We start from the raw sequence: 13,367 nt of genomic DNA, 5'->3' as shown, positions 1-13,367 counted from the left end.
TCAGTGTCCCTGCCTGGCCTGCACTTTCCTTTCATCAACCCTGGGAGGGGAGACGGCAGCCGCACTGCGTGGCTGCGTCCAGGGCAAGAATGAAGTCAACACGGGCGGCGTCATAACAGAAAAGACGGGTCAAAGCTCCAGCTACCGTTCCCCATGCAGAATGTGACCCCCCCCCCCTCCTCAGGCTTTAATACCATCTCACCCTCTGAGACTGAAAAGAGAAACTGCTTTCAAGATGGAAAGTCTTTCTTTTGTGTCCTCTGAAACCCCTGCCTCTAACAAGACTTACTCCCTCCTCCCCGTCTTTCTCTAGTCTGAAGCGGGAGATGCGGAAGCTTGCCCAAGAGGACTGTGGCTTTGAGGAGCCCACCGTGGCCATGGCCTTCGTCTACTTTGAGAAGCTCGCCCTCAAGGGAAAGCTCAACAAGCAGAACCGGAAGCTTTGTGCTGGAGCCTGCGTGCTGTTAGCAGCCAAAATTGGAAGTGACCTCAAAAAACACGAAGTCAAGCATCTAATTGACGTAAGTGGCCCAGTGTCCCACTGGCTGGGAACGTACACATTCCATCCAGCACTTGTCTCTCAGAGAAACCCCAGTATGACCCTGCCCTGGAGGAGACTTGGTGGAGTGGGTAACAGTTGTTCTAGTTTGCTAATGCTGTGGGAATGCAAAACACCAGAAATCAATCAGCTTTTATAAAGAGTTATATTTGGTTACAAAGTTATCTTCTTAAGGCCATAAAGTGTTCAAGGTAAGTCATCAACAATCAGGTACCTTCGCTGGAGGATGGCCAATGGTGTCCAGAAAACCTCTGTTAGCTGGGAAGGCATATGGCTGGTGTCTGCTCAGGAGTTCTGGTTTGAAAAATGGCTTTCTCCCAGGATGTTCCTCTCTAGGCTTCAGCTTCTCTCCAAAATGTCACTCTCAATAGCTCTTGGGGGCATTTATCCTCTCTTAGCTTCTCCAGAGCAAAAGTCTGCTTTCAAAGGCCATCTCCAAAATGTCTCTGTAAGCTGCAGTTGCTCTCTCAGCTTCTGTGCATTCTTCAAAGTGTCCCTCATGGCTGTAGCAAGCTCGCGCCTTCTGTCTGAGCTTATATAGTGCTCCAGTAAACCAATCAAGGCCCACACTGAATGGGTGCGGCCACACTTCCATGGAAATTATCCAATCAGAGTCATCAGCCACAGTTGGGTGGGGTGCATTTCCATGGAAACAACCTAATCCAAACGTTCCAACTTAATCCCCACTAATATATCTGCCCCATAAGATTCCATTAAAGAACATGGCTTTTTCTGGGGGTCATAATATATACAAGCCGGTACAACAGTGAAGTCATCCTGCCTACAGGAGATCCCAGGTTCCATGTTTCAGGCTGTCTCGGGACAGTATCGACCCCAGCGCTGAGTCTGGCCATGGCCATAACAATCCACTGTCAGACATCACAAGGGGTAAACTTACTCCTGTGGCTGTAGATGCCAGTGGGATTGCAAGGGAACTGGTGGACTATGGGACTCCAGCAGGTTCCCTGCTGACCATTGCCTTGTCTTTGGGGAAAAGTGTGGGTTCATTTGGGATTAGTCCTTTATAAGGACAGCCCCCATCAGAATCAGGAAATACTCCTTGGACTGCTATATGAAGGTCCCATTGTCTGTCTGTCCAGCCATTGTCAGTTGTAAAGGAAAATGAGCAGAAAGGACACTAGGTGTTTCATACACACACGAAAGAGGATTCTTTAGGTCAGTGCTTTGCTGATTTTGAGAAGAAATGGCACAAGTCATCTAGCTTGACCAATAAATACTTTTAGGAACAAAAAGGTGATCATTGGAGAAAAGCTGAGACAGGGCTTACAGAGATATCTGCTGAACTAATGAATCTTTAGAAGCAACATATTAACCCAGTTGAGTGATGTGCCACTCAGCCAGTGCTGATAGGATGAACACAGAATATAACCGTAAAGGGCTGGCAAGCTCTTCACAGGAGCAATTGATCTAATGCAAGATCACAACCCAGTTAGAACCTGAATGCCTCACCAATTGATCTCTGGCTACATTTTTTTATTAAGCTACAAGTTGAGTTTAAGCCAAAGCAGGATGTACCCTAGCAAAACTGAGGCCTGCCTTCCCCACCCTCAGCCTGATTGTCCCCTCCATTTCCCACCGCTGGGTGGGCTGACGCGGTGCGGGTGGTAGAGCTGCGGGCAGGGGCCAAATGCCCCAGCTCTCAGCCCCGATCAGATGTAAGCCAGACACAGGACACTCTGAAAGGATGTGATTCCTTGTCTGTAAAATGAAAGGATTGAACTACGTCATCAGCTCGCCCAATTCTGAATTTACCATGTGATTATCTGTTGTTGTAGATATTTACCATATTTCTAGTTGTAACCATGTAGGATTCTGAAACCCAGTTGGGTTGGACCCTCCAGGTTGCAGTTTACTGTCCGTGTGGCCTTGGACATGCTACTTAACCTCTTGGAGCCTGTTTTCTCCTCTGTAAAATGGAGATAAATTCAGCATCACCCTTGTTAGGTTATTGAGAGAATTAAATACACCACGTGATCAGAAAGGTCTGATTCCTTCGCGCCCAGTACTGAGAGCAGGAAGTGCAGCTTATGCCTCCCTCTTTTCCTCCATGAAGTCTTTCCCATATGGGTTTCTCATAATCACTGCCCCGTGAATAGAGATGTGACACTTGGAGAAAGCCCAGGATTTTGATTTTTTGGTTTTCTTTCATTTTGTGGCAGAAACTGGAAGAGAAGTTCCGGCTGAACAGACGAGAACTGATTGCCTTTGAATTCCCAGTGTTGGTGGCCTTGGAGTTCGCCCTTCATTTGCCAGAACATGAAGTCATGCCCCACTATAGACGCCTGGTCCAGAACTCCTAGCACAGGCCCCCAGGGAGGGGCCAGGACGTTGCCTCTGAGCCCTGAGGGGCAGCACGTACCACTGGAAACGCGAAAGTAGAACTCAAAACACCAAACTCGCTTTTCCCTCTCAACAGGTTTTCTGTGTAGAAGCAGCACCGGGAACTTTTCAGGGAGTCTTCATTCGGGTTAGCTGAGCTGAACTATCAGCAGGGGAAGGAGGGAGAAGCGTGCTGGAGCCAAAGGAAGAAAGCAGAGCTCCATTTCCGCTCTCCATGAGCACAAATTCTTAGCTGCCCCTTTCCTATCTTCCTCCAAGAACTTCTCCAGCCCGTTCCGACTCAGAACACAAAGTGGTAGAGTAAAGTGGGAGGGAGCTGGGGGAAAGCTTTCAAAAGATACCTTCACTGTGTCAAAAAGAGTGTGCCAATCGATTTTTGCATCAGCTCTTGGAAGGACATGTTCCCGTGGGGTGTGCGGCTGCGTGTGTGTGTGTGACGGGGAGGGGGTACTGCCTCAGTCCCAGCCCCCCAAAGCCATTCCCACCCTTTATGGAGCAGCCTGAACCTGGGGTCCTGAGCCAGGCTGACCTTTAGCAGTTCTTTCTAGATGAGTTCTGGTGGATAATCTCTCTCTCTGTACCAGACTGTTGGATACCCCCTACCCCGTAGAAAATGGCATTGTTTCTGCTACTGCTACTATGACCCACAGGACAAAGAAAACAAGTGTTCACTATTGGATCCAGTTGTGTGGCAGAGGCGCTGAGTGGGACCCGCCCTGTCCCTGTGCATAGATTAACTTTTGCACTTTTCCCCACTGCGGAGGTGGCTGGGGTGCACTCCATGGTGGATATAGCGTGCTCTATGTTAGAGTGCATAATAAGCACATTTATTGTGCTAGATGTAAAAAAATTTTATAAAAATCAAGAGTAGGGACAACATAATGTGATTGGTGTTTCTAGGCTTTTGACAGCTGACACCAACTGCGTTTTGAGCTGAAGTTGAGTTGGTTAAGGAAGCAGTGATCCTTAGACTGCCACACAGCCGGGGCTGCTCGTGCAGAACTTTAAGCATTCGGTTCCAGTGGTGGCTGTGATTTGTGCTGACTCAGTGGGACGCTTCACCATGCCACTGCCTCCTGGCAGCTCCCGAGAGGGGCCAGCGGAGACCTACCTGCTGGAGGAAGCCGCTTGTGGCTGTGTAAAAAAGAATTAAAATGCTTTATTGTTTCGTACGTACGTGTGTGTATGTGTATACACAAATATCTCACCCATAGCCCTCGGCCCTGCCTGCATTGCTAATTCACCTGCCACCGCACCCCCACTTCAGACTTAACACACGGGTTCAAGTTAGGGCCCAGATTAGGAGCGTTTCACATCACCCTAGAGAAAGCGAGACGGAGAAACCCAGTGTAGACAGCTTTAGTTAGCAGAGCTTGAAAGAATCTGATAGGCAGCTGAAGAAATTCAAGCAGCAGCTGGTGAGGGAGAAAATAGAATCTTAGATTTAACTGAATTTAGTCCTCACTTGCTAACACATTTCCTTAGCCAGAATCAGTTGTGCTTTTGGTTGGAGGTATATAATCAACTTGATCTCTTAGATTGACATAAATCTAGATCTACTAATCTTTAAGGAACACTGGTCATAAGGCAAGTTGGGAAGGACAAGGTGTTTAAAGCAGTTCCATTGCCCTGAACTACAAAATGCCCCTGACCATCTCCTAATATTTTCAGGCCCAAATAGACAGCATGGACCTCATCTCTCACTTTGCATTTTCTCCAGTGAGCCCCGCTGGCTGCTCAGCCCACTCTACGCCCTGGGGAATGCCCGGCTGGTGGGAAGACTGGGCCCATGGCCTTGAAAAGGTGCCTGCAGAGCTCCCCACTGTCCGTTTGCCTTGAGTCCCCTGCCAAGCTTGGAAGGACATCTGATGGTGGAGGCCACCAGCCCTGGCGTGGGGAGGGAAGCCTGTGTCTTACAATCAGGCTGATATTCTTGGATTTAGGGGGTGGGATGGTATTTGGTTTTTCTGCATCTATGAGATGAACTCAGGAAACTTTTTAAGACTCAATTTTAAACTATTTTGGCCTGGGCATTTGTTGAGAGGGGAGCTGAAATGAAAGCATTTTGTTGAGAGGTCTCCTTTTGCTTGTCTATAGCAGATGCTTTCTGGTAGCAAAGGAGGAAGAGGGTGAGGGGTGTAGGTCACCGCCAGAGTGTCCCGTGATGGGGTACATCCAGACAATTCCTCCAGCCTTGGGCTTTTAGGATCCTGATGGCAAGGAGTCCAGGAATCAGTGAGGATGCTCAGCAGACTGGTTCTAGAAGATTCTGAGGCTCAACCCCTTAGCCCTCCACCCATAGGGCAATTCTGGCTCTCTTCCAAGCCTGCTCCCTCTCGTGCTGCCCCTTGGGAGGCAGTGGACAGCATGGGTCACTGTCCAAGAGGAGGGAACCCACTGTGAACCCCACCTGGTCCAGGTTCTGGTCCACCCCCAAACCCCAAGTGTACCTGCCCTTGTGGACTGAGCCCCAGCCAGCCCAGTGACACAGGGGTAAGTAAAAGTCACTACTTTACTTTTTTGCAGCCCAATAAAACCTTAGATCAAAACAGGAAATCCATACTAAATGCAAATGCTGTTTGTCTTCCTCAGCCTTTTTGTGATAAGAAAATTCCCCTACCATCCAGCAGGCTCAGTTTAGGCAGCCACTTAACACCACAAATCACTCTGTACCACATTCCCTCCCTTTACTGATGGGGGAGCAGGGGAGGTTTGAGGTTGCTTCCCCTCCTGGTTACTTCTTCCTGTCCCCTCCATCCCCCAACAGCAAATAAAACTCTTCAATGTTCTTGCTGCAGAATATTTTATCTCGCTCTCAGACATTTCCGGTTCAGAGCTGAACAGGCCCTCTGCTAGCCCCAGCCACCTCCAATAACTTCATTACAACCTGAAACAATTGCGCCCCCTTTGCAATTTGCAAATGAGAGGGGTCAGGAGCCGGAGAACAAAGTAAATTTGAGCCTGGTAATTTGTTACCTGGAAATTATTTGTCGGTCCATGGAAGAAGTCCTTCAAAGAAAGGGGCTTTTTTAAAGGGGAGAAACCCAAGGGATCACATTTCCCAGCAGCAGCCCTGACCGGGTCATAAACACCAAGAGTATAAATCTGGAGTCACATGTCATTAACCCTAACAAAAAACAAAACGCGGCTTCTAGTAGTACAACTGCAAGGCGGAACTGAAGTAAAAAGCTTTTGGAAAACTGGACGATGACAGGTACGGGCTTACTTTGGGATATTGTGGGCTCAGTTCAGACCACTACAATAAAGCGAGTCACAAATTTTTTGTTTCCCAGTGCATTTAAAAGTTATGTTTACATCATACTGTAGCCTATCAAGTGTGCAATAGCATTATGTCTTAAAAAGATGTACATGCATTAAAAAAAGACTGTATTGCTAAAAACTGCTAGCCATCCTCTGAGCCTTCAGCAAGTCATTGTCTTTTTGCTGGTGGAAGGTGTCGCCCCAATGTTGATGGCTGCTGACTCACCAGGGTGGTGGTTGCTAGAGGTGGGGGGGGGGGCATGGCAATTTTTTAAAATAAGACAATAATGATGTTTATCACACTGACTGAGTCTTCCTCTCACGAAAGATTTCTCTGTAGCAGGCCGTGGTTGATAGCATTTTACCCACAGGAAAACTTCTTTCAAAATTGCCGTCAACCCTCTCAAACCCATTCCTGCTTTATCCACTAAGTTTATGTAATCTAAAACCTCTGTTGTCATTTCCCTAGGAGTAGATTCCATCTCAAGAAACCACTTTCTTTGCTCATCCCTAGGAAGTGACTCCTCATACTTGTAAGTTTTATCATGAGATTGCAGCAATGCAATCGCATCCTCAGGCTCCACTTCTAATTCTAGGTCTCTTGCTATTTCCACCGTATCTTCAGTTACTTCCTCCACTGAAGTCTTGAACCCCTCAGAGTCATCCGTGAGTGTTGGAATCAACTTCTTCCAAACTCCTGTGAAGGTTGATATTTTGACATCCTCCCATGAATCACAAATCTTCTTCATAGCATCTAGAATGGTAGTCTTTCCAGAATGTTTTCAACTGACTTTTCCCAGATCATCAGAAGAATCACTATCTATGGCAGTCGTAGCCTTGTGAAATGTGTTTCTTAAATAATAAGACTTGAAAGTCTAAATAACTCCTTGATCCATGGGCTGCAGAATGAGTGTTGTGTTACCAGGCATGAAAACAACATTCATCTCATATAGCTCCATCAGAGCTCTTGGCTGACTAGGTACATTTTGAAAAGAATCTTTTTTTTTTTTTTTTTCCTCTGAGCAGTAGGCATCAACAGTGGGCTTAAAATATTCAGTAAATCATATTGTAAACAGATGTGTTGTCAGTCAGGCTTTGTTGTTCCATTTGTAGAGCACAGGCAGAGTCAGGTTAGTCTAATTCTTAAGGGCTGTAGGATTTCCAGAATGGTAAATGAGAACTAGCTTCAAATTAAAGTCACCAACTGTATTAGCCCCTAACAAGAGAGTCAGCCTGTCCTTTGAAGCTTTGAAAGCAGACATTGGTTTCTTCTCTCTAGCTATGAAAGTCCTAGATGGCATCTTTCAATAGAAGCCTATTTCGTCTCCACTGAAAATCTGTTTTTAGTGTAGCCACCTTCATCAATTATCTTAGTAGATCTTCTGGATAACTTGCTGCAGCTTCTATAGCACTTGCTGCCTCACCTTACAGTTTTATGTTATGGAGACAGCTTCTTAAACCTCATGCCCCAATCTCAGCTAGGTTCAAACTTTTCTTTTGCAGCTTCCTCACTTATCTCACTCAGCCTTCATGGAATTGAAAAGAGTTAGGAGCTTGCTCTGGATTAGGCTTTTGGCTTATGTTGTAATGGGTTTGACCGTCTATCCAGAACACTCAAACTTTCTCCATATCAGCAATAAGCCTGTTTCACTTTCTTATTCATGTATTCACTGGAGTAGCCCTTTTTTTAAAAATATGGTTTTATTGAGGTATATTCACATACCCTACAATCATCCACAGTATACAATTAATTATTCACACTGCTGTCATATAGTTGTGTATTCACCACCAGAATCAATTTTTGAACATTCTCCTTATTCCAAAATAAAAGTAAAAAAGAACACCTAAAACATTCCATCCCACCCTATTTTTCATTTAGTTTTTGTCCCCATTTTTCTACTCATCTGTCCATACACTGGATAAAGGGAGTATGAGCCACCAGATTTTCACAATCACACAGGTCACCGCCTTGTAAGCTATTGTAGTTATATGCAATCACCTTCGAGAATTAAGGCACTGCAGTAGCACTTTTAATTTCCTCCAAGAACTTTTCCTTTGCATTCACAATTTGGCTAACTGTTTGGCACAAGAGGCATAGCCTTCGGCCTATCTCAGCTTTTGACATGCCTTCCTCACTAAGCTTAACCATTTCCAGCTTTTGATTTAAAGTGAGAGATGTGTGACTCTTCCTTTCACTTGAACACTTAGGAGGCCACTGTAGGGTTATTAATTGACCTAATTTCAGTATTGTGTCTCAGGAAATGGGGAGGCCCAATGAGAGGCAGCAAGATGGAACAGTGAGTCAGTGGAACAGTCAGAACACAAAACACTTATCAATCAAGTTGGCCGTCATATGGGCATGGTTCATGGTACCCTAAAGCTACAATAGTAACATCAAAGATAACTGATCACAGATCACCATACCAGATAAAATAATGAAAAGTCTGAAATATTGCAAGAATTACCAAATTAAGACATATTGATGTGAAGTGAGCACATGCTGTTGGAAACACGGCACCAATAGACTTGCTCGACAGGGTTGCCACAAACCTTCAATTTGTAAAGAACGCAATATCTGCGAAGCACAATAAAGCAAGGTGCAATAAAACAAGGTATGCCTGTAAAGGGAATGCTCCCCATCACCAGTTCTACATGCTCACACACACACACGCACACATGTCTGCACCAAGCAAAAGGGGCCCAATCTAGCACGGGAGAGGGTACTATCTCAGCAAGCCCTCCACCCCCATAAAGGACCGTTCAGACTTCTAAAGGCTTCTAATGGAAATTTCCGAAAGTCTGCAAATGTAGCGCTGGTTAAACCACAAAGATACTCCTGGCGAGTACTCTGCTTCCCTATATACACTTGCAAATCTTGCGACTCAAAGTGTGGGCCACAGACCAGCAGCAGCATCGCAGGCTCGACAGAAATGCAGAATCTGCAGTTACAAGATCCCTTGGTGATTTGTATGCATATTAAAATCTCCACCTGCAGAAACCCAGCCCTCACCAGATGCCTGAGAGACACCTCCAGGGTCACTAACACCTACTCTGTACCCTATATCATACAGTTCAGGAAGGCAGGAATGGCATCTACCACCATATCCCCAGGCACCTAGCACAGAGCCTGTAGGGGAATTCACCAAATACGTGTTGGTTGAATTGAATGAATTCAATAACAACCCCATCCGGTGCTTATCCGCCATTTGCATCTCTGAATCCATTCTCTGCTCCAAGCCCTGGAGGCTGACTCGACGGGGCCGCACCCCTCAGGGACCTGAGCCCTCCAGCTTCTGGTGAGGTTCTGCTCCCGAGAGGCACTGAGCAGGAGGGGTCCAGGGTCCAGGTGTGAACTCCACAGCCCCAGTCCCCAGCCCCTGCTGGTCCCTGGGTTCTCACCGTCCCTCCTTGGCCCCTTAACCTGTCCACACCTCCTTAAAAATCTCCTTCACTGAACTGACTTCGATTGCCCCAGGTCGATTGGACTGGCGGTGGGCGTGACCCTGCAGCAGCCCTCGGCTGTGCTGGTGATGTCCAGGCCCCCTCCACGCACTCAAGGAAAGACATTCTTGTTGCCCTAGTGTGCGCTCTCCTGGAACTCTGGAGCTCTTGGGAGCTCTCTTTTGAGAGGCTTCTGAACAGAATTGGATCATTCAAGACCATACAAAAGGAAACCCAGGGGTCCGGTGGGGAGGCTGGATGGCACATTCTGCCAGAACCACTCACTATAAACAATTTTTCAAAAACTCGAGCTTCAGGGCAAAAGAAGCAGATCCCTTTCGAGGCATCCCTAGAAGTTGCTGGTGAAACCTACAGACCATTTTATGAGATTCAAAGCCAGATACAAGTTTTCTCCTAAGGCAACTGCCTTCTCCCATGAAACCAATTTTCATTTTTCTTTGCAAAGCAAAAAACAAGACACAAATGAATAAATTACTTTCCCTCCTCCCATACCTATTAGAGAATGGCAGAAAGAGTTTTCAAGGGAAGCTTGGGAACAAACACTGTTCCTGGGAAGCCTGTGCAGCCAGAGGAGGAGGGCCGGGAACAGGGGTATGGTTTTTCAGGAGCAGCCTTTATCCTCCCGAGGCTGCCGGCCCTGAGAGAGGCAGGCAGAAGAAGAAAGGAAAAGGCTTGGGAGCCAGACTGGGTGTGAACAGGGGATAAGAGCACTCCCATCAGAGCAGTCCTGGGAGGACCAAATGAGATAATGAACACCTGGCCCAGGGCTTGGCATACAGTAGGTGCTCAATAAATGGAAACAACCATTACTATTACCTCCCCCTGAACCTGAGTTAGGAAAAAAGTCCTGCTAAAGAGGACGATGTTGTAGTACAGATGTTGTCAAGGACCAAATAGGGAATATGACATACTTCATTTGGGTTCACAGGGCCTGGAGGCCAGAGCCAACGTGCAGGGTACAACCCAGCCGAGCCATGGCTCCCTGCCCTGGGCACCCACCTGGGGTAGGGGGAGCGCTAGGAGGTGGGCTCACATCCACTGAGTCGTGCCCCAGGCAGGCTTGCTGCCGAGAGACCAGTAGGCCAGTTACCCATGGCCAGGACCCTGGAATTCCAGAAGAAACGAGACAGGTGCTGTGCAGGCCGAGCAAGAGGACGGTGTGAATGCAGCTGGAGGCATGGCGGGTAGGAGGGAGTGGGGGAGCATGCAGGCGCTGGAACTCTACCACCTTCACCTGGGGAAGCCCAGCAGGTGTTCCCCTCTTGGAAGGGTTCAGTGTCAGGATTTTTGACAAGTTGGAAGCCATGAACATTGATTGTCAAAGCATGTTCCTAGCTCCTCATCCACTTGTTGCCACAAAATTCCTTCCCTACAGGCTAAACTGTTGGGGACAGACAGTGTCGGCAGGAGCGGAAACCCAGCAGTGGGCCCAGCACAGTGTCAGCCTTGCTGGGCTGACTTGCCTGAGTGCCGAGCACGGGCCTTTCCCACAGGATGGTGCTACTATTGCTACAGCCCTTAAATTTCCAACAGAAGGGCCTTATATCCAAGAAAACTCCTAAAGAGAGCTGGAGTCACATACGGTCTCTGGGCTCCCTGCATACAGAGTTCCAGGCTGTACCCACCAGCTCGGCCTGCATTCTAGCTGGGGGAGCAGTGGGGGGTGCATGGGGGGTATTGTCTAAGTCCTCCCCCAAAGCACTTCACAGACACTGACGGAAAATTGGAGGCTGTTCAGGGCTCAGATAGGAAGTCTGAAGTTTTCAGAGTACAACTGCAAGACACCAAGGGGAAGAGGCAGGCATATAAGCAGAACAGAATCAATGGTGGCGAGAAGGAATTAGAAGCCTGCAGCCCCGAGCCCCACAGCTGGTATATGGGCAGTAATTGGGAAGGCATCTGGGTGATGGCAAAGCCAAGTGCCTGGAATTCTCTCTGGGAGAGAGGGAGCCTTGACCATCATCACTGACTGGAGGTAGAGAGAAAACACAGTCAGGGAGGGGCTGAGCTGAGTTGCAGGGTCCTGCCAGGGCCCACCCCTCTCCCGCCTGAGAACTCCCACAGCTGAGCCCAGTCAGCCACTTGGCCAGGTCAAACGGATCCCATACCTGCCACTGGGACCAGACGCTCCTCCTGCCTGCACACAGATGCACAGATAGACACAGAGAAACATAAGATAGGCTCACAGACACAAACATACACACCCAGCACACACACACAGATGCACACAAGGTACAAGGATACAGACACACAGAGATACATGCACAGACACACAGTCACATTTGCAGACACACAACCACACTCACAGATAGAGACACATATGGACCCAGAGAGATACACACAGAAACACACAGATGCATATATAATCACATTCATATACATATACAGTCACACAAACTCATAGATACAAACAGATCCACAGTCACACACACACACACACAAGCGGACACAGTCACACTCAGATACAAACACTGCATCTGATGCCGTTTCTCATGGCTCAAGAGCTACCAGGAGGGATGGTGCCAGCAGCAGGCAAGGTTGCTGCAGTCCTGGATGGGGTCCCCAAGGAGAAGGACGCATAATGGAGCAGTGCAGTGTAGTGGCCATGGCAGGCCCTGAGTCTTACTACTGTGCCCAGTTCCCAGGGTACAGTGACACTAAACGCAGCCCCCACTCCATTTTCCAACCTGAGGACAGCTGTGACCACGTGGCAGTGGCACTGCCCCCGCCAGCGGGGAGGACTGGGCTGGCCCCGGCTGGCCCTTCCCTCACTATCCAGGCTTTGGAGATTGGGGTAGGGGGATGGCAGGGGGAGACCACCTGGTCCTCGCCTGAGATGGACCCTGGACCTGGACGTGGAGAAGGATGCAATATTAAGCAACAGAAACAAGGTGACAAATAAGTCAGTCTACAGCCAATCTCCAAGGGTCCTCACTTCCACTTCCTACTCCAAAGCCGGCTGCTCTGGGTCTGGCAACGAATCCTCCTCCCAACTTGCTTTGTATTTTACTCACAGATTTCCACCCCACCCAGCCCCAGAGGAGAGGCTGTGGCTTCCTGGACGCCTCCTTGGGCTTCTTGTCCCCACTGCTGGGGCAGACAGAGGGTGTGGTTGCAGCTTGAGGACCCAGGGGCTGGGAGAGTCCACGTACCCAAACAGGCACAAAGGGCCCTTCAACTCGACGGCCGCGCCCACATACATCGGCCAGTAAATGGACTTACAGTGTTTCGCTGCTGCCTTCAGCCAAGTCACCCCAGGTGCCTATGGCAGGAACGCGATGGGACGTTCAGAGGCCCAGTGCAGGCAGCCGCGCCGACACACGCCACACAGGCCCTCCACGTGGCCCGACGCCACCCTCCAGAGAAGTCAGAGCCCGCGGCGCTCAGATGCGCAAACACTCCGAGCGCCGGTGGGAAGCGCTGCCGGCGCCGTCCCCACGCGCCCCGATGCGCCCGGCGGTGGGTGGACCCCGCGCCCCTGCCGCAGCCTTCCCCGGCACCCGCTCCTCCCCGCGTCCTGCCGTCTCCCGAGGTCTCCCCGGCTGTCCAGCGTCCTGCCTCAGGCCTCAGCGTCACCGCAGCGAATTTCGGGGTCAAGGCCCCTCACCAGTTCAGTTCGGGGTTATATGACACGTCCCATCAAAACCAGAACAAGCTATTCTGGAAGCTTCCTGTCCCCTTTACCCGGCCCTCATGTCAGCCCCTCTGCGGGTCTTTCAAGGTC

The 13,367-nt window shown here is 49.0% G+C and overlaps 1 protein-coding gene across 2 annotated transcripts in view; it reads left to right on the top strand.

Annotated features, from left to right (window-relative positions):
- The window catches only part of CABLES1 (Cdk5 and Abl enzyme substrate 1), a 111,150-nt gene extending 107,058 nt beyond the window's left edge, over positions 1-4,092 (top strand). For both annotated transcript variants that reach the window (XM_037805965.1, XM_037805964.1), the window contains 2 exons: positions 314-521; positions 2,740-4,092. In XM_037805965.1, coding sequence (XP_037661893.1) covers positions 314-521; positions 2,740-2,880 — 349 coding nt within the window. In that variant the 3' untranslated portion in view covers positions 2,881-4,092. The remainder of the gene's footprint in view (positions 1-313; positions 522-2,739) is intronic.
- Positions 4,093-13,367: the final 9,275 nt, after the last annotated feature.

The sequence above is a fragment of the Choloepus didactylus genome, chromosome 16 (assembly GCF_015220235.1).
Source record: "Choloepus didactylus isolate mChoDid1 chromosome 16, mChoDid1.pri, whole genome shotgun sequence".
Taxonomy (NCBI): domain Eukaryota; kingdom Metazoa; phylum Chordata; class Mammalia; order Pilosa; family Megalonychidae; genus Choloepus; species Choloepus didactylus.
This window is presented reverse-complemented; position numbering and strand designations above follow the sequence as displayed.